We start from the raw sequence: 20,538 nt of genomic DNA, 5'->3' as shown, positions 1-20,538 counted from the left end.
CTCCTAAAGATTAAGCTCTTTGATACCAGAATTCTGGTAAAGGCAGTGAAGAGCTTCTCTGAGCCCAGATCTGCCTTCCAAGATAACTACATCCCATCCTCTGATCAACAGTCACATTCTGCTTCTAGAATCTTTACGATGGTCATGGTTTTATTTCTTTGGCACCTGGGTGCTGGTTTACCCTCTCCCTGTAAAAAAGTGTTTTTCTAGTCCAAACTTTCGAGAGACCTTTTCCTCCATTTATTTTGAGTTTTTCTTCTGGGAACACCTCCTTCATAATTGATTTTCAAATCAGAGACAATTGACACACCTTTGGCTTCCAATAGACTGATGGAGTCCTTTGAGGCCTAGGTGTCCATCCACCCGTAGGACATTCTGCGGTGGCATCCACAGGTGAGGGAGTAATCTAACTCCACTCCACTAGATTGTTACCTTTCTAACACTCCCCTTGCATATTCACATTGAACCATAAATAGGAAACATGTCTGGGGTTTGGTCCCTGAACCAGCCAGCAACACAACAGCAATAAGAACAACAACAACAACAAAGCATGTTCAATGAATATTAACTCACAAAGAAGCAACAAGTTAGAAGGTATGGTCCCATTGCTGGTCTTGGGGAAAATGATATGATGGCTCACACAAATGTGGAGGGGTTGGAAGAGAAGAAGAGAACCTAGAAGGGCAGAAGAAGAGAGCATGGAAGAGCTTGTAAAGGGAGAGATGTCGAAGCTGAAGCAAGCTGTTGCATGGAGTTGTTGCAAGTGGTTTTTCCTGAGACTCAAAGTCCTTGGGAATAGATCTGGGAGTAGAACCTAGTACTCTGGAGGACTTGGTGGTTTTTCTTCCTTTCTCTTCACTTGTTAAAGCTCTTGCTCTTTGGAGTTGGGTGGAAGACAAAAATGCCCAGCAACTAATGTCTTTGGCCAAACTCCACGTCCTGTTGAAAGGGAACCTACCTCTTTTGGAAAGGCTGATGATGTCAAAGACTAGACGTCAAGACAGAAGTCTTTAGGGGCTTAGAAATCTGCAGGATCAATCATCAGAGCCTCTGAGTGGTTGGGTCACGAGCTGGATGTTCTTTGGTAAGAGCATGGGTCACGTTGCTGAGTATAGCTTTTAATTATTTAATCATGCATCTGGAAATTTCAGAGACTGTCATTATCAATATACAAATTTTATGTTGATAGTTCCTTATTAATTCTTGGATTTTTGAAACTCTCTGCCTAGGATCTCAGTCACGTGCCAGATGTCTAACGCAGAAGCCCAGGCGTCCACAAAACTCTTCATCACCCCGTTCACGTGGCACAAGATTGTGGTTGTAGGGTCGGTCATTGCAGTTTGGGTGAGTATTCCTCTTTCCACTCATCTCGATCCTCCCATGGAGCTCGAACCAGTTACCTGCGTCTGGGAAAAGGAGGCTGAGAAAAAACCTCCATTTCCTCACTCTATTTTCCAGCTTCTAATCCAGGAGCAGAAGTGTCGTGGTGGGACAAGTTCATAGAAAGAGAGCGAGCTAATTGTAACAAGTAGGGGTGGCTTTAAGGGTGTCCAAAACAGTTTGAGGAGAAGATAGAAATCTACGCTTTCCAAGCCTTCTCTTCCTCCAAGTTGTTATATTTCTGCTTCAGCTCAGCTGGCTCCTTTCCACTTCTCATAACTGAGAGAGGCACTGTAACGTCCATACTTTGTCTCCAGGGACACCCCTTTCCTCCTCTCTACCTTGCTGCACATGTAGACGTTTCCTTTTCCCCTTGGTTCTGCTGAGAAAAAAAGTTGTAGTACTTCAAAAAGGAGTTTTACCAGGAATGAATAAGGAAACAAAGCAAAAGATAACTCAGAGACATAAACCTGTGTATTTACAAAGGACAAATCACTTGTGCTAAACCAGATAACAATGGGCTTCAAATTGAGTTGCCTCCACAGCATCTTATTTGGATGTTAAGTCAAAAGTTTCACTGTCTAACCTGGGATGAGTTATGGTTCCTGTGACTAGTTCTGGTGTAAATGAGAATCTTTTATTTCTTTATTTCTTATTTTTTTAAATATATTTTTTAATTGTGATAAAATACATATAACATAAAATTTGCCATCTTAACCATTTTTAAGTGCACAGCTCAGTGACATTAAGTACATCCATAATGTGCAGCCATCACCCCCATCCACCCCCATAGCTCTTTTCATCGTGTACAACTGAGACTCTTTAGTTGCTAAGTAACTCTTCATTCCCTTCACCGCTCAGCCTCTGGCAACCACCTTTCTTCTTTCTGTCTCTTATGATTTTGACTACTATAACTGCCTCTGTAAGTGGAATCATACAATATTTGTCCTTTTGTGTCTGGTTTATTTCACTTAGCATAGTGTCGTCAAGGTTCGTCCATGTTGTAGAATGTGCCAGAACTGCCTTCCTTTTTAAGGCTAAATAATATTCTATCATATGTATGTACCACATTTTGGTTGTCCATTCATCCATCAATGGCCACTTGGGTTGCTTCCATGTTTTAGCTATTGTGACTAATGCTGCTATGAACACAGGTGTGTAAATATCTCGTTGAGATGCTGTTTTCAATTTTGAGGGGTATATACCCAGAAATAGAATTACTCTATCATATAGTAGTTCTACTTTTAATATTTTGAGGAACCACCCTAGTTTTTCACAGCTGCTGTGCCATTCTACATTCTCACCAACAGTGCACATGTGTTCCAATTTCTTCACATCCTCAGCAACACTTGCTATTTTCTGATGGTGATGTGGTATTTCTTGCAATTTTGATTTGTGTTTCTCTAATGGTTAGTGATGTTTAGTATCTTTTTGTATGCTTACTGGCCAGTTCTGTATCTTCCTTGAAGTGTATTCAAGTCCTTTGCCTATTTTTGAATCCAGTTGTTCATTTTTTTCTTGTTGAGTTTCAGGAGTTCTCTATATATTCTGGATCTCAATCCCTTATCAGAGAAATTATTTACAAACACTATCTCCCATTCTATGGGTTGCCTTTTTACTCTGTTAATAGCCTCTCTTGATACCCAAACTTTAAAATTTTTCATGAAGTTCAATTTGTCTATTTTTTATTTTGTTTCCTGTGCCTTTGGTGTCATATCCAAGAAGTCAGTGCCAAATCCAAGGTTGTGAAGAGTTTGCCTTATTTTCTCCTAAGAGTTGTATTGGAATGAATGACATGCCCCCTCTCCTTTCCATCTTCGTACATTCTGCTCTCTCTTTCATAATTGCTCCGCCTTTCTCACCTGCACTTTTCCTTCACGACTCAGCTCAAGCATCTCATATCTTTTCCCCTGCTGCCGGCTCCCCCGTCCCAGTATGGGCAGGGGCCCCTTACGTACCCCAGCACTTATTACAGTTCTCGGTGACTTGGACTAACTAAGGTGCAGGGGCTGTCCTTTATCATTTTAACACCAGCACCTATAATAAAGTGCTCATTCTTTATTGAGGGAGAGATTGAATGGATGCATTTTTTATTGATTTCAAAGTAGAGGGAAATTTACACATCCCTAAAATATCTTGCTCACAAACTATGCCAACAACTCATAGGAGATGAAACACAGAAGATAATTAAGACCTCCAAGAACTTAATTTAGTGCCTCTGGGACAGGTCAAGCGGCCAGGGTGAAGGTCGCCCTTCCTGCTGTGCCGACCAAGTCTTTCTTCCTGCTTATGTTGATTTCATCCAGGAGATACATATAGAGAGAGCCACCTGGGCACTCTCTTTGCCCTGGCCCTGGTGGGAGTATCAGATGGCCAGGACTGCATATATGTTACCTGATGTCTGTGCTATGAGGAAAGGTCGAACAGGGGGTCAAGATCCTTGACATTAAGGTGCAGTCAGAGAAAGTCCCATACAGGGAGACCCTGATGGGCTGATGTACCCATAACCATATGGATATGTTTCTCATGCGGCAAGCCAACTTTGGCTTGTGCTTTCCTGAGACTTGGATTTTGGTTGGGGGCTCGCTCACTCGTTTCCCACCTTTCCCTTTTACCTGTGCATTTATGCGGCTTTTCCCTTCAGGGCTTGTCCGTCTTCTCTTGCATCTCTCTCCTTTCCGCTATTGTGCAAATCCCTGGGATCACCGTGTGTCCAATTTTGTTGTCTGCTCCCTGAGGAAGGGCTCCTTCTTCTATATGTAAAGAAAATCCTTGTTTTAAGTCTAGGGTGGAGATGGTGGAGACAGGGGTGGGGAAAGAGGAAATAGGAGAGGAAGGGGGATTTACTCCAGGTGTTGGAGTCTTGAGGGAGAAGGACTTATCAGGAGTGGGGACAGCCAGGGACTCGGGGGTTGAGCTGAGCCTAGACTCCCCTCTGGTGGCAGTAGGAGTGTGTGCAGGTCATAGGGTAAAAGCCAATGAGGACCAGGAGACAGAGACGCTCTTTATTCTCTGTGGGATTTAGCAAAACCCACAGACATATGGCTTTAAATATGCTATGATATGTGCAGATGTGCGGGCTGGTGGCTCAGGCATCAGGCTTTGGTCAGAGGGGGCATGTGGCAGGCAGGACACCTGCTTGAGACTCACCACGCACAGGAGGATTCAGTTTGACAAATTCAAATCTCCTTCTTGGAAGATGAAGAAACACAAACCACTGACAGGTTGCTCTTTCTCTACCGAAAGGTCGGGTACTTCAGGGTTTCCTGGCCTGACAATCCCATCCCTCAGCCTCCAGGGCCCAGCCCTGCACACAAGTCCTCTGGCTCACCTCCCCAGGAGCTTCCCAACCTGACCCATCTTCTCTACTGGCTCTAGCCCCGGGAAATGAGGGGAACGTTCTTGCCTCCACCAGTCCCCAGACTTCCATATTGTGAGGTTCGGCGACACAGAGAAAAGAGAGACACCCAGTCCAGGAGCCATTTTAGCCAAAAGGTTTATTCCACTAACGTGGAGGGGAAACTGAACCAGATCAGTTCTCCCAAACCAAGGAAAGCAGGAGGTTTATAAGACTCTTAGGGAGGGTTCTGACAGAGTAGTGGGGAATTTTGAAATCAGTGGTGTGCAAGGTGACACAGCCCTTGTGGTCTGATAACATCTGGTTGCTTAAGGCATAGTCTCTTGATTAGCCACTATCTCAGTACGAAGCATTCCAGCCTGAAGCCTGCTAAACACAGACCACAAGACATTCCTTGGATGATAACAGTAATGTTTACCCCTTCCCAGGAGAGGGATATTACCCCTTCTGAGGAGAGGGATCTCAGTTCCCAGAGCAGAAAACAGAAACGGGAGGGGGAGAAGGGGGAAAGTTGCTTAACCTGCATGTGCTGATGTTAAACTAGCCATGAGGCCTAATATACCTGCCACCTGGGGGATCCTGCCCAGGGCAGCTATACCTTGGGAGGCTACCTGGAGGCTGTCCTTGTGGCCAGGGACCACCGAGGCAGGCCCAAGACCCATGGTGGGGATCTGTTTTGGGCACAGCTCTTGGGTCCAGACTTAAAGGCAGGGGTCCCTAGGGATGTGCAGGATCTGGAGAATGGCACATACCTGTTGTCCTTCCCCCTGCTCTGGGCTGGGGAGCAAGGCCCAGGTGCAAGTGAGGCTGATCCACTCCAGCTAGGCAGTGGGGGTTCCGCAGAAAATCTGGAGAGACTGTTGGGCCACAGTGGATTTCATAGGTTATTTCCGGGGACCCACAGGATATGAAGAAAATGTGACTTGCCATGTGAACCCCCTGTTGACAGGGGGGGAAGAATTCACCTGTCACTACAAGGAGGAAGATTCGGGTGAGCTCTGGTTCTGTGCTCGGCCCCCTACCTTGCCCTGTGACTCACTGCTAGGACATTCAGCTGGACATTACTGGCATATGACTACACCCCATAAAGAGGCCCTGATGGCGTGGTAAGAAACCCAGCCTCATCTGGGGTGCCTGAATCCTGGTCACTGTTATTATTCTGCCTAAACTGCTTCCCTTGTCATTCATCTCACTTCTATTAAACACGTTTGCTGAGCACCTACTATATGCCAGCTCTCACACCAAGTGCTGACTGACTACTGATGGAAAACAGTTGGCACCCCTGCTCTCTACAAGTTGTCAGTGAAGAGGCACATGACTTTAAAATATGTAGTGTGATGAGAGCTTAAGCATAGTATGTCCTGAGTGGTTTGAGGACACAGAGAAAGGGCACCCAACCTGGCCTATGATGGTCAGGACACGTGACAATTTAGCTGATGCTAGAAAGAGAACCACAGACCTATGGAAAAAGGGAAGAGTCCCAGTCCTCTCCACCCTTCTGACGGCCGCTGCAAGGAGGGATGTAGATTTAGAAAACAACAGCAGGGAGAAGAGAATTGGATGTGACCCCACGGAGGGAGAAGGGAACACTACAGCCTGGAAGCTCAGGTGCGAGTTTGGCCATTGAGGTGCTGCTGCTCCGAGGCCCCGCAGAGGGGAGCTCTAATGAGCGTAAAAGTTAGCAGCGGCCGCTGTGACCGGGTGAGCTCAGAAGCGCAGAAGTGAGCTGAGCTGGAGATGCCCGTGGTGCCTTCTCGCACCAGACGCCCACCTCTGGGGCTTTTCCGTGTCTGGGGAATTCCCGGTAGCATTCACTCTCCAGCCAGAGAATTTAACACTAGCAAACCCCGGTCTTTCCAGACCAATTTGTATTGCTCTTTTTGGTCAGAAAGGAAGAATCACGTGTCACTTTTGCATTAGTCAATTGGAAATAAACCTATGACTGGAAGCAGGAGTCGCCTCGGGATGTCACGTGGAAGTAAAGGCCAGCGTCTCTGGAGTGAAAGTGCCTGGGTTAGAATCCCTGCTCCACCAGTTACTATTTGCCAATTACGATTAATGTCATCTCTGATTACTTAAGTTACTTAACCTCTCTGCACCTCAGTTTTCTCATTTGTAAAAGGGGATAATAATAGTATCTACCTCATAGTGCTGTGGTGAGGACAATTAAGTTAATGTTTGTGAAGGGCTTAGAACAGGAAAGAGGGTCTGTTAGCTTTTATGATCCTGCCTCGGGCATCTGTTGCTGTCGAGCCCCTCCCTACGCTGTGCCAGATGCTGTAACATTCTGCTGATAGGCGACGGATGTTAAAGATAATCGCATGTGTGGTGAACGTGTAGTGGACAGGATTTGAGATCCCAAGGTCAGGTGTTTTCTTTACATCAACTTTATTCCAATTCCCAGGACCTCTGAAGCTGGACAGGTAAGGAGGGTTCCCCTCACCTAGGCTCCTGCAAAGGAGCCCACCTTGACCATCAGGAATCCTTCCTTAGTCCTCTGTCCACAATGGTCTCCCCAAAGTGCTCATTGTTCAAACCTGTGTGATCTTGGGCCCTGCTGGCTGGACAGATGCCTCCACCTGGGTCCAGGGTCCCTGGGATCGTCCTGCACCTGCCCCCTGAATTCTGTCACCTCTATGGGGCACTGGTGACTTGATACTCTCAGAGCACACCACACTTTTGGATCTCTCCAAATTTCAAGAATCTTCTCTAACTCCCACCCCACCCACATTGCTCCCAGACAGAAAGCAAATTCCCCACTCCTCCTAAGACACAACCTCTTCAATTAGTCCCTTCTGACATTCAGCAAATGCATAGTGAACACCTGCTGTGTGTCCCTGCTCTATAGAGCATTGAACAAACAGATGAAAAACCTGCTCTTGTTCAGTTACATGTGACAGGAGGAAGGGACAGTAAACAATGCACATAACAATAAGTAAATTATGAAGGATGTTAGAGGGAAATATGTGACATGGGAAATTTTAAAATATAGAGGAGGGAAGATTAGGAGTGAGTGTGGTGGGGGGCAAGTTGCAATGTTCAATAGGGAATCGGGGTAGGTATTATTAAGAAGACAACATTTGAGGAATGAGATGAGAGCAAGGAGGTGAGAGAGTTGGCCAAGGAGATACTTGGGGGAAGAGCATTCCGGGTGGAGAGGATGCAGGAGCAGGCCTGGTGCATCTGAGGAGCAGCAGGGAAGCCAAATGGTAGATGAAAACCGTAGATGAAAAGACCAGGAAGGTTAAGAGGAGGGCACAGCGTGACCAGCAAGCGCTCTGTATGTCGGTTTTTGCTCTAAGTGACAGGGGAGTCATTGCAGGTTTTGAGCAGAAGAGAGCCATAGTTACATTTCAAAAGGACCTCTCAGACTTCTGTAGTTAGATTCGACTGTCCTGTATGGTTGTACTTATATGAGGTATCTGGAGTAGTCAAAATCACAAAGACGGAAAGTAGAGTGGTGGTTGCCAGGAGCTGGGGCGAGGGAGGGATGAAGATTTAGTGTTTAATGGGCACAGTTTCAGTTTTGCAAGATGAGGAGAATTCTGGAGACAGGTGGTGGTGATGGTTGCTGAGCACTGCGAATGTGCTCAATACCAGGAACTGTACCCTTAAAAACGGTTAAGATGATACATTTTATGTATGGGTATTTTACCACAATTTTTAAAATGGGGAAAAAATGAGGATGGACTGCAGAAGGCTAAGGGAGGAACAGGGAGACTGAAAGGTAGGAGGCTCTTGGTGATCAGGCCCTGGACTTAGGTTATAGTAGTAAAGGTCGCAGTAAAGGGATTCATTTCTGGACATATTCTGAAGGCAGCGCCCAGAGGATTTCCTCAGATAGAGAATGTGGAATGTGCTGGAAAAAAAAAAAAAAAAAGAAAATCACATGGGTTAGAGCCTGCTCCCCTGGAAGGACGTTGGAAGGAGTTGGTGCCATCAGCTGAAATGGTGAAAGCCACGTGTGAGGCAGGCGAGGGTGGAGACTGGGAGTCCAGGTCCGCTCGTGTGCATGAGACACGGAGCAGAGGTGCTGAGTGCACAGTTAGGTCCACAAACCTGGAACTGGGCTGAGAAGTCTAGGCTGAGACTAAATCAGGAGGCTGAGAGCGTAATTAGAAAAGAGGAGCAAGGACTGAAGCGCACACTCCAACCGAGAGAGGCTGAGGAGAAGGGGAGGAGTCAGGAAAGGAGCCACCAGGACACTGAGGCGTCCCGGAAGCCAGGGGAAGCGCGAGTCTCAGGGAGGGCGGAGCGTCCAGCTGGGCCGAAGGCTGACGCTTGGTGCAGAGAACTGACGTCAGATTCCGCCATTTCGGGGAGAATGGAAGCGGGGATCTGCCAGGTGGGGCTTGTGAGACCAGGAGGAGAGTTAATTCTTCTTATAAAAGGCTCCAAACATCTTCGTGCACTAATTGTGTTTTGTATTTTCTGTGTTTTATTTTATTTGGCGGCTGGCCAGTACGGGAATCCGAACTCTTGACTTGGTGTTATCAGCACTGTATTCTAACCGGCCAGCCTGTTTTCTTTCTTTGTTTTTATTGAATCATAATTGATTATACATATTCTGGGGATTCAATTGACATACATTGATCAAATCAATATTACTAGTATGTATTTTGTTACAAGTTGTACTTATTCTCTATGCCCCTTGTCCAATCTCTCCCCATCCCCCCCCCACTGATAACCCTAGATTTCTTCTCTCCCTCTGAAAGAGTAATGGTTACTCTGTTGATTTGCTGCCTAGGTGATCTGTCCAATGCTGAGAGGTGCGTTCATGTCCCCCAATATTATCATAGAGCAGATGCTTCTGCTGTCACTCTGGAATGGGCTTTGTGGAGAGAGACATCCTCTTCTTTTCTTTGGTCTCTGCTGGTGACTCTCCTTGTGTCAGGGCACTCCAGTGGCTGGTGGACCATCTGTGTGGTGGTTGTGTCATCCAGCCACTTACGTGGCAGCCGTGGTTACTGTGGTGGCTGTGGTGGGCGATCCACACGGAGGTGATGTTTCTGGTATGCTCCTTGGCACTGGCGGTTTGCCTGGTTGTAGGGGTGGTCTGGTCTCCAGCTCCATGCCCCGGGCCCCCAGGCAGGGCACCGAAGCCTTTGGCCAGCCTGTTTTCTGAATTTTATGATGCTTTATTATCCTAGAGCCTTGTGGATCCAGGGAGGGACTGCCCCTGTCAGGGTCAGCTAACCACTAGAGATAGCAAACAGCGTGCCTGTGAGGATGCCTTTGACATGCAAACCACTCAATCCTGAGACCATACCGCCTCCTTTTGTCAGGTTCCTGCAGCCCCGTATACCATTCCCAGCCCTAAATCACCCCATGGCCAGATGCCAGACAACTGAAGACCATCTCTATAGCCCAGAGCCCACCCAAATTATTCAAATTAGCCCATCATAAACCTGCTCAGTGACGTACCCGCCTTGCCCATTCCTTCCCGTGAAAACTGCAATGGAGCCTTCAGCCCATCCTTTTCCCTCACTCCGTCCACCTGCTGACTGACCCCCATGCTTTCCTGTGTGGCCTGCGTGACATGCTGTGCCCCTTCACCTTGGGAACTCAAGTAACAAACTATTTCTTCAATGGGAATTATCTCCTGATATGTTGGCCTCACCACACCTAAATAAAACCAAATCCTGGGTACATTTTAAAACAAATCTGCTTTCTACACAGATGAAATCCCTGCGACAAGGAAATTCAAAGAACCTGGATCTCTGAACTTGTTTCCAACCTGTCTCCTCCTTCTAAGCCCTCACTACCTCCCAGGAGCCTGACGCTGGCACAAAAGCCCTTGACTCTGAGAACCTCTCTCCTCCAAGAACCCCCCCACCCCCCACCCCACTCCCGCCTTTGCCTTAGCTCAGGATTCCTCCCCTCACACACTTCCATTAAGGGCTCCCCTTCCTGCCAGTTGGTTTTTCTTTAGGAATGTGACAGGCAACGTCCTCCCTCGGTGTATTTCTCCAATCGTCATGGCCAGGGAGAGGAGAGAGAGTCTGGGCCAGTGGCACCGGGGCTTGCAGAAAGGGCAGCACTTACTTCACGCTCACAGCTTTAGCCTCTTCTGTACCTGCTCATCGTTTTGCTTACAGTTCTGTCCCCTGAACAGCCACGCTACCCTGGGATCCCAGCCCCAAAGCCCTCTGGCTTCCGCTGGCCTGCGCCTGCCACTCCTTCCCACTGCTGACAGCATTCTGGATGGCCACATCGTCCACATGATGGGGGGGCTCCACATTCCGGCAGTGCTGGGAATATCTGTGTGACACCGTGCCCTGTGAGTAGCCATGGGGGAGGGAGTAGGACACTGAAAAGAACAAGAGGAGAAAGAGGGCTGTGAGAAGGCAGGAAACATCATGTCAATGGTGCAAAATGCCTGGGTTTCAGTAGAGTGATGTGAAAGGACAGGACGCCTGCTTTGGGGCAGGGGAAGGGCTGAGAAACAGGTGACTTGATTATGCGTAATCTCCACATTACAGGAGAGCAGGTATATGCACAAGCTTGTCTGGAGCTGAGGACTTGCTGAGGGGTACTGGAGGAACAGAGTTGGAATTTAAGAAGAGAATTGCCGAGAAACCAGGATTTAGGGGTTTGTGTTGTGACAATTGGGAGACACTGGATGTTTTTCTTTGTTTGTTTGTTTGTTTGTTTTTAAAAGATGACTGGTAAGAGGATCTTAACCCTTGACTTGGTGTTATCAGCACCACACTCTCCCAACTGAGCCACGGGCCAGCCATACACTGGATGTTTTTAAGCAGAGTTTTCAGTTCGTTAGACTGATGGGACTGAAAAAAGAGAGGGCAAAGCCCAGTCATAACACAGCTGTACAGTCCACATGTGAGGCAGGGAGAGGCTGAACTGGTAAAGAAGTATAGTGTCAGCAGTAAAGGAAGGATGCTGGAGGGCTTGACAGTACTTGCTGAGTGATTGGTTCTAGAATGAATGGAAATGACCGAATAACTCTAGATAAACACAAAACGAACTGGAAATGGAGGTCACTGGGGTGCCTGGATTGGCAGCCAGGGGGCAGGAGTAGGAGGAGATGGTGTATTTATTTATAGCCCTTCACACTGGGTTAAAGAGGTGGGAGGGGACCTCTAGGGAAACGAGTGGATGAGGCATTTGAAGACACAAGATAGGAGTTGAAGTGAGATGTCAGTGCTTCAGACAGAGTTTTGGTATTTACTTCTTTGGGGATAAAAGTTAAAAGAGGTCAGACTGTTATGCAAGCTGAGTCTTATCTGAGTCTTCACCTTTCACTAGGGTTTGGGACAAATTCCACAATGTAACATAACGTGAATGAAGGAATATGCCTTACTGCGGAAAAAGGGTAACATGAGAGCCAAGGATGAGCAAGAAAAGAGAACATGAGCACCCACCCCCTCCACCACCTGTCTTCCATCACCCCACAGAGAGGTGTGTAGCGTCCACACGGGTCTGTGTTCTCATGAAGGGAACCCCCCTGAACCCCCATTGCTCTACCTTCTTACTCACAAGCATGAAAGTTGCCTTATCAGGCCTCTTGGCATGAAATAGTCTGGAAGTGGGCTGCTGTTTGTTTACACGAGCTATCTGAAAACACCAGCTGCCCCACCTGGAGACCTGGAGGCCTGTGTGATGTTGTCTACCCTCCTGCTCAAGTGTCTGGGGACTGAGAGTAAGCCTTCACATTTGGGAACTAAGAGGTGACTGGTAATATCACACATTAGGAAGAGCAAAACCAGGTGGTCGTAGGATACCTATGTGCTAAGAGAAAAGAGAACCTAGATCCTTTGTAGTTTTAAATGAAAAGTACAGCCCTATGCTAACCCCTGACCACCCTCACACTCCACACAGCCCTGAAGCCAGTGGATCTACATGTCACATACCAGACGGGGCCCCTGATGGCGGTGGAGACCTCTCGGGGCATAGTGCTGCACTGGCGAGCCCACGGCTGGCCCCTGCGCTCGCTCCACACACCAGTGGCCTCCCTGCACTCTGTGGCCTGGCAGCTGGGGGGCCTGGCCGGGGGCCCCCACACCATGGTGGTGCTGGGCCTGGGAGCTCACTTCACCACCTTCCCTCCATCCATTTTCGTGTGACGATTGACAGGGATCTGGGTGGCCGTGGCCGCCCTGCTGGCCCGGGAACCCAGCACTCTTGTGGTCATCAAACTGGCCTACACCGGCTACAAGTCTGTGTATGGGAGTGACGGGTTCACCCTCCAGTTGAATTGGCTCCTGCGAACTGCCTTCGCTGACCTCCGTGTGGCCCTTGTGGATGCCTGGGAAATGACCTCCAGCCTGGCCCCGCCAGACAATATCCACCCGGGGCCACTCATCGTCGGCAATGAGGTGGACTTACTCCTCTCCTTCATCTGCCCCACCTGAGTGCTCCCGAGGGTCCTGGGATGGGTGATGGGGAAACTAGTGTGACCATCAAGCCAGGAATCCTTCCCCCCTCAGCTGTCAGTATCTTTTCTCTTACCTCCAGCAACTGTACAGTTCATAAAATTGACCAGCAAGAATTGGGACTTGGGCAATGGCAGGAGAAGAAAAAGGAGGGAAACACGGAAGTGGCCCAGTTCATCTCCAGAGTTTTAGTTCCCACATGTAAAAGCAGTGCTGAGGGATGAGGGAGGGGACAGAGACAGCAACATCCACGATCAGTACGTATGAAGATTGTCATTTTATGTGCCCTCTTCTCCATTTAAGGTGTCAGTGAGCCTTGCAAAAATATGAGATGGGTTCCGATTCAGCTTATCAAGGCTACCCTCGTGGAAAGCCTGAATGTACATTTATAAGGAGTCTTATGTAGTGGTTTGTGAAATGAACTGTTTCTGCTAATTGGAAAAAGTAATGCATGCTTTTTGAAGAAAATTTGAAAAATCACCAAAAAACATGAATAAAGAAAATAAAAATCACCTAGAATCCCATGACTGGGAGATAATCATGGTTTAAGCATATATATTCCCAATAATTTTTCAGTAGCAAAATTTTTTTCTATCCCCCTTCCCTTTTCTTTTTTCTTTTTCACTTCAGATATATGTGATGGGATTATTCCAATGTCCTAATGGACATTTAGGAGGATTTTGCTATGCCCGTTGTTCAGTGCAGGTCTTCCAAGAAGTAGGTGCTGAGACAGGATTAGAAATGCAAACATTATTGCAGAAGAAACACCTGTGAGAGATAATGTGGAGGTAGCAGGTGAGGCTGGGACAGCTGTCAGCCTTGATGCAAGGCTGACCTTGAGTAAAGGAGCATGGGAAGGAGCATGCTAGGCCACTGTCCAGTCTAAGGAAAGTTTGGCAGGAGTGTTGGGAAGTCCTTGAATCAAAGGTGACCATCAGGGCAGTCCTGCATCTCCCAGGGATGGGCCAGCTTTAGTATTTCTGCTGTGCCCTGTCATCGGTTGGGAGCATCCCATGGGAAAAGGGCTTCACTGTGCAGGATTTGACTAGCAGTGGGTGCCTCAGTCAGTTACAGTCCCTGTTGTTAGAGGTTTGCAAAATGCACTCTCATGGCTGCCGCAGTCTACCCCTTCGTACTGCACAGAGCTACATTTTCATACAAGGTCAGGGAGCAACTCCTCTGTGGTTCCCAGGGGCTTTCCTTCATGAGAGGAGACTCACAGGAGGGAGGTCAGTGCGATGACCCGCAGCCCCTCTTGCTGCAGTGGGTCTGAGGGCGGCAACTGGTAGTCATCCTCTCCCTCTTTCTCTGTTTATTCTACGTTCCCCTCACCTCTAGCTATCGCCTCTGCAATTCTTGGTGGCTTACTTGGTAGGATGACCCAAAGCTTTCATTTATATTGGTTTGTAACTACCATTATTTATGATGTAATCATCATTTCTTTGACAGTTAGGTTGTTTCTAACTAATCTCTATTGAGCTGAACCTTGAAGGATATTTTAAGGAAAAGGTTAGCTTTGTCTAAAATGGTAAGAAAAAAAATTTAAGCAGAATAAAAAACTATAAATGGCCTATTGTTTTACCTCTATGGAAATCATATATTCACATGGTCAAGGACTGGAGAAGAACATTGAAAATTAAAAATAGAAGAAAAATATGTGAGGTAAATTCTAACCAAAGAAAGCTGGCTTAATTATAATAATAAAGGAAAAAAATAGACTTTAAGACAAAGATCATCATTAGAAATAGTGTGGATCACCATATAATATTAAAAATTCAACTCACTGAGAATATATTACAATTCTAAACAAGAATGCATTTAATAAAATAGTCTCTAAACTTAAGCAAAAAATTGTTGGAACTAAAAGAAAAAATCTGCAAGTGTACTATCGTAGTGGGGAGTTTTCAACACACTTCTCTTAATTACTAATTAAGTAGACCCCCCAAATTCATATAAATATAGAAGATATGAACAACACAAATTATTTCTGTAAAAGCAAGCTTGCATATCTGAGATAAACCCAACCTCGCTGTGATGGACTACCTTTTTTATACATTGCTAGATTTGGTTTACTAACATTTTGTTTAGAATTTGTACATCTATATTCATAAGTGAAACTGGCCTGTAATTGTCCTTTCTCATAGTAGTCCTGTCAGATTTTAGTAGGGTGACGCTAGCCTTGCAGAAGGAATTGGGAATTCCGCCCCGCCCCCCCTTTTCTTTCTAGTCTCGGAAAGATGTTTGCAAGATTGAAATTATTTGTTTGTTACATATTAGATAACACTCACTGGTGAAGCTAACTGAGCCTATAGTTTTTCTTGTGAGAAAGGAAACCTTTTCAAAAATGGTACGCTAATGATGTTTTCTGTCTCCTCATGAGTCAGCTTTGGCACAGTTTTCTAGAAATGTGTCTATTTTTTAAAAATTTTTTTAAAAAATTTTATTTTCTCGATATACATTGTGGCTGATTATTGCTCCCCATCACCAAAACCTCCCTCCCTTCTCCCTCCCCCCATCCCCCCCAACAATGTCCTTTCTGTTTGCTTGTCGTATCAACTTCAAGTAATTGTGGTTGTTATATCTTCTTCCCCCCCCCGGTTTTGTGTGTGTGTGTGTGTGTGTGTGTGAATTTATATATTAATTTTTAGCTCCCACCAATAAGTGAGAACATGTGGTATTTATCTTTCTGTGCCTGACTTGTTTCACTTATTTCCACAAGTGTATCATCTTTTTCATATCTGCATCAGCTGTAGTTGTATCATTTTTCATTTCTGACATCTGGGTGGTCGGCCCTGAGCTGGTTGCTTGTGTGGGGGGGCTGTGACTGAGGCCCTCAGCGCCCTACAACCCTGGCTTGGGAGAGCCCGGGGCACTTCCGGTGGTGGCTTGGTGGTCATCACTGGGCTGGTTGCCTGTGTTGTCGGAGTGTGACCGAAGCCCGAGGCCACCACCCTCGGGCCTGGTTGCAAGTGCTGGGGGCATGGCTGAAGCCCCCAGCCCTCCCCACTTTCTGGCTTGGTAGCCCAGAGGACTTCCAGACCTTCTACATGTTATAGGTGTTCTTTGGTGAAATGAGACCTTTACTAGTTAATATCAAATTTTGTCTCTGGTCGTGGGTACTTTGTCCTTTCTCTCAGTTCTGTGTTGGGTTATTTCCTGTTCCCACCACTTTAACTCTGTGTTAGAACTAATTTGTTGTCCTTTGCTTACTTCTGAAGTGGGGGAACTTCCCATGCGGACCAGTACTTGAGCTGTGTGGTTGAGCTAAATTGCTGCTTGGCTGCTGATTCCCTAGAGAAGGCTTTTTGTGCAGCTCCAGTTTTTATGGTTGACTTTATAGATACTTCTGGGTCTAGTGAAATCCAGTGCACCTGACTTGTGTAGAAACACTGGTCTGGGCCTGAGTCTTTTCATCAAACCACACCCCATGCAATTCTATATTCCTGACCGGTGTCCTCTGAGTGGTCCCATGCTGATTGGGAGGCAGATCAGCTGTCCTTGCTATGCCCCAGTGTTCTCCCGGTGGGCCCATCTCCCCCAGCACCTATGTTCCAGACAATTCCCATGGGACGGGCCATGCTCCTGTCCCTTGCAATGACTTGCCAGTCTCTGAGTGGCTCCTTTTTTTCAGTTGTTGTGGCTCCTCAGTCCAATGTGGATCCACAGGAACCCAATTATTGATGGCCTGGGAGCACCAAGGCCCTCTTCTCCCCTGGTGCCTGCAAACAACTTCATCTGAAGGGCACAGCTGCGGCTTTTTCCAGCTCCTGCTCTGTGTGCTCAGCAGCCTCAACCAGGAAGTGGCCGGGAGGATTTTTCTTTCTCTCTTCATAGCTTCTCCGACCATCATCCACTCCATAGGTGTCTTCCCCTCTTCCCCTGAGCTTAGTGGCCCCAGCTTGGCTGTCATTACTATTAATAGTTGTAAATTAGTCACTTTGTGGGAGAGACTGATGCTGGGGACCGTCTATCCAACCATCTTGACTGGAAGCTGCCCCCCCCTTTCAATTTCTAGAGGCTGCCTGCATCCATTGGCTCATGGTCACTTCCTCCATGTCAAAAGCCAGCAGTGTAGCAGCTGCTTCTTCTTTTGGTGGCTGGCCAGTATGAGGATCCAAACTCCAGTGGAGCATCTTCAGATCTTCAAGTCTCTCTGCCTCTGCCCCTCTGCTCCCATCATAGCATCATCTCTGCCTCTGTAGTAAAATTCCTACCTCTTATAAGGACACTTGTGATTACATTTTGAGCTGGATAATTTAGGATAATCTTCCCCTAATATGACCCTTAACTTAATCACATATACAGAGTTCCTTTTGTCACATAGGGTGACATATTCGCAGTGGACAGAAATCAGGACACGGATATCTTCAAGGGCCATTATTCAGGGTACCATGGTGATCAAAGCCAGAATCCCTGTTAACTTATGACCTGTGAATCTGGACTCCTCTCTTACTATTTCTGCCCCTAGAACAGTGTTCCCTCTATCTATGCTCCTCACCCTCATGCCAAAGGCTTCTGTGTTGGCTTTTGCCTAGAGGCCACATTTTTATAACTAAGCCACCCACTGAGGATTTTCCACAATCCATTGTGCTAGATCCAGAGAAAATGCAACACTCCAAGAGTTTACAATTTAACAGAGGAGGTAAATAGTCAGTTTAGAAGACAATTAAAGGGGGAAAGCAGGTTTGTCATCCCTGTGCCTCATGACATTGGACATAGCTGCACTACCAACCTTCCAAGTAGAAGATGATGTCTCTGAAGCTCAAACTTCTAATTCCAGTATAAATTTGCTTGGTAGATCTTGGGCCATCTTCCTACAGATTGGAATTTGACATGTGTCAGTGGGGTGCTTTTTTTCTGAATCACACTTGTCTGATTAAGAAGGGACCATTGATGGGTATAAGTGAGTATCCCATAGGCCAGGTGCCTAGATTCCCTTTCCCATCCACTACAACCCACATCACATAAAACGTGGCCTCTCTCTGGTGTTCTTCTCTTTTGGATTCTTCTACTTCTCTGGTCTGTATTTGTGATTTTGTGTTTCTCAGACTATGAGAAAAGAAAAATCTGGGCCCCTGGAGAGGACTCCATGTCATAGCAAACACCATGTTTTCCTTGGAAAGAATGTGCTGTATCTCCTTTTGCCAACCCATACCTGTTCTGTGCCTTTCTACATTTTCTTGCTTTCTCAATGCTTTCTGTGGTTGAATCCCTTCTCACCCCTAGCTCAGCCCAATTACAGAGGGAGGTCACTGAGGGATGGTCTCGTCTCACTCTTCTATGACCCTCAGGAGCATCGAAGGAAGGTCTCAGCCACCCCTGACTCTCAACTGGAAAATTGGTGTGGAGACGGTGGGGGTGGAGTTGTGGAGAGAGGGAACAGGAGAAGAGGGGACACTTAGAATGCCACATTGGGGGTTGGTAGTGGAGGGAATAAGAAGGCTGAGAGAAGGGGATTGTTGAGCTAAACCAGAGACACAACTTCATCTTCACAACATGAGATGCTCCTTTCAAATAAAGGTGGTGGTGACTCAGATACCAGGCTTAAGGGTGACAGATGGCATGATGCAGGCAAGCAAGACTCCTGGGTACCCCTGGCAGAGGGGACTAGGTTTGGTGATTGGAAATCTCCTTCCCAGAAGAAAATGAAAGAAACACTAACCACTGATAGATTCCTCCTTCTCTACCCACAGATATTCTATTTCAAGACATCCTGGCCTGAAAGCACCATCTATCGTCCTCCAGGACCCCGTCCTGTCTCTAAATCTGTCTCCAATTCCACGGAATCTCTCCCACTCTTGGACTCTCTCCCCCAGGAGCTCACCAACCTGACCCATACTCTGTACTGGCCTCCGACCCCAGGAGACAGGGGGGACTTTTTGGCCTCCACCAGTCCCCAGACCTCCACCTACCACCTGAAGGATCCTGTCCAGGCTAGCTATGTTCTGGGAGGCTACCTAGAGGCTGTCCTTGTGGCCAGGGACCACAGGGGCAGACCCAAGACCCATGGTGGGGATCTATTTCGGGCACAGCTGTTGGGTCCAGACTTGAAGGCAGGGGTCCCTGGGGATGTGCAGGATCTGGAGAACGGCACATACCTGTTGTCCTTCCCCCTGCTCTGGGCTGGGGAGGCCCAGGTGCAAGTGCGGCTGATCCACTCCAGCGAGGCAGTTGGGGTTCTGCGGAGAATCTGGAGAGAGAAAAGGGCCACAGTTGATTTTAGGGGATATTTCCAGGGGCCCAATGGAACTAAAGAGATTGTGATTTGCAATGTTGACCCTCAGTCGACTGGAGCAAAAGGACCTACCTGCCAGTACAGGGACGTGGTTTCCAGTGAGCTCTGGTTCTGCGCTCAACCGCCTACCCTGCCCTGCAACTCTTTAGTTGGTCACTCGAGTGGGAGTTACTTGAATGTGACCACAGCACACGATGAGGCCCTGCTGGCATGGTAAGAAATTCAGAATCTGGGAAGCTTTTTCCATCCCTAAGTCACATCCTTCCTCCTAAGTCTTGTCTGTGATCCAATTTCTATTCTCATTCAACACATGCTTGTTGAGCACCTGCTCTATGGCAGACATTGCTGGACAGACACGTAGCACAGTAAACTGGTCTGGCTATATGTCTAGAGAAGGTTACAAGTGATTTTAGGCTTAAAGGAAAAAGCGGGATTCTGGCATGAGAAGAGACTAAGTATACAAGCGGAGCAAATGATCTCAGGGCAAACGTGGCTTGAGCACTTCATTTTTAAAATCTGGATTCCTGCCTTCATTTAGATTTTCGTCTGACAATTTCTCATTATTTTGTTAGATCTTCAGTTATTCAAGTTGATTTAAAAATATTTTGTCCTGATGTCAGTGAGAGTTGGTGAAAATACCTAGGTGAAACTAGTACCAAGAAAGAAACTTTCCATTGTATTTTATTAGTTTCTGCTGCTATCTATAACATTCATACCCTCAAGTTCTTTCTTTCCTTTTTCTTTTTTTTTTTGGTGGCTGGCCAGTACAGGGATCTGAACCCTTTGACTTTGGTGCTATAACACCGTGCTGGAAACAACTGAGCCAACCAGCCAGCCTGATCCTTTACTTTCTCATAGATTTTCTTTCTTTTTTATACTTTTGTGATTCAGGAGAATTTACTCATCTATTTCTACCTTCCTTATATGACATAAAAATGGTTAAGGGTATGAATTTCCCTGTGAGCACAGTTTTAACTGTATTCTCCAAATTTTTATATGTGGAAGCATCATTTTTATTCTGTTTTACATGTTTTATAATTCCCATAGTGATTTCTTCTTTAACTGGTGAATTATTTAGGAATTATTTTTGAAGTTTTTGAACTTTAAAAGTTGCTACCTTTTTCTTCTTGCTTTTCCCTTATTTATTTGCATTATGACTAGAAATGTGGTCT

At 46.6% G+C, this 20,538-nt stretch overlaps 1 protein-coding gene and 1 pseudogene across 1 annotated transcript in view; both read left to right on the top strand.

The window, feature by feature from the left end:
- The first annotated feature begins 1,248 nt into the window (after positions 1-1,248).
- On the top strand, positions 1,249-13,110 carry LOC134372491 (NXPE family member 3-like; annotated as a pseudogene).
- Positions 13,111-13,130: 20 nt separating this feature from the next.
- Positions 13,131-20,538, top strand: part of LOC134372489 (NXPE family member 3-like) — a 34,154-nt gene continuing 26,746 nt past the window's right edge. Inside the window, exons 1-4 of the mRNA XM_063089974.1 lie at positions 13,131-13,332; positions 13,435-13,511; positions 13,762-13,848; positions 18,825-19,579. Coding sequence (XP_062946044.1) covers positions 13,131-13,332; positions 13,435-13,511; positions 13,762-13,848; positions 18,825-19,579 — 1,121 coding nt within the window. The remainder of the gene's footprint in view (positions 13,333-13,434; positions 13,512-13,761; positions 13,849-18,824; positions 19,580-20,538) is intronic.

The sequence above is a fragment of the Cynocephalus volans genome, chromosome 3, assembly GCF_027409185.1.
Source record: "Cynocephalus volans isolate mCynVol1 chromosome 3, mCynVol1.pri, whole genome shotgun sequence".
Taxonomy (NCBI): Eukaryota; Metazoa; Chordata; class Mammalia; order Dermoptera; family Cynocephalidae; genus Cynocephalus; species Cynocephalus volans.
Note: the sequence above shows the minus strand (reverse complement) of the source record. Positions and strands in the feature narration are given on the sequence as shown.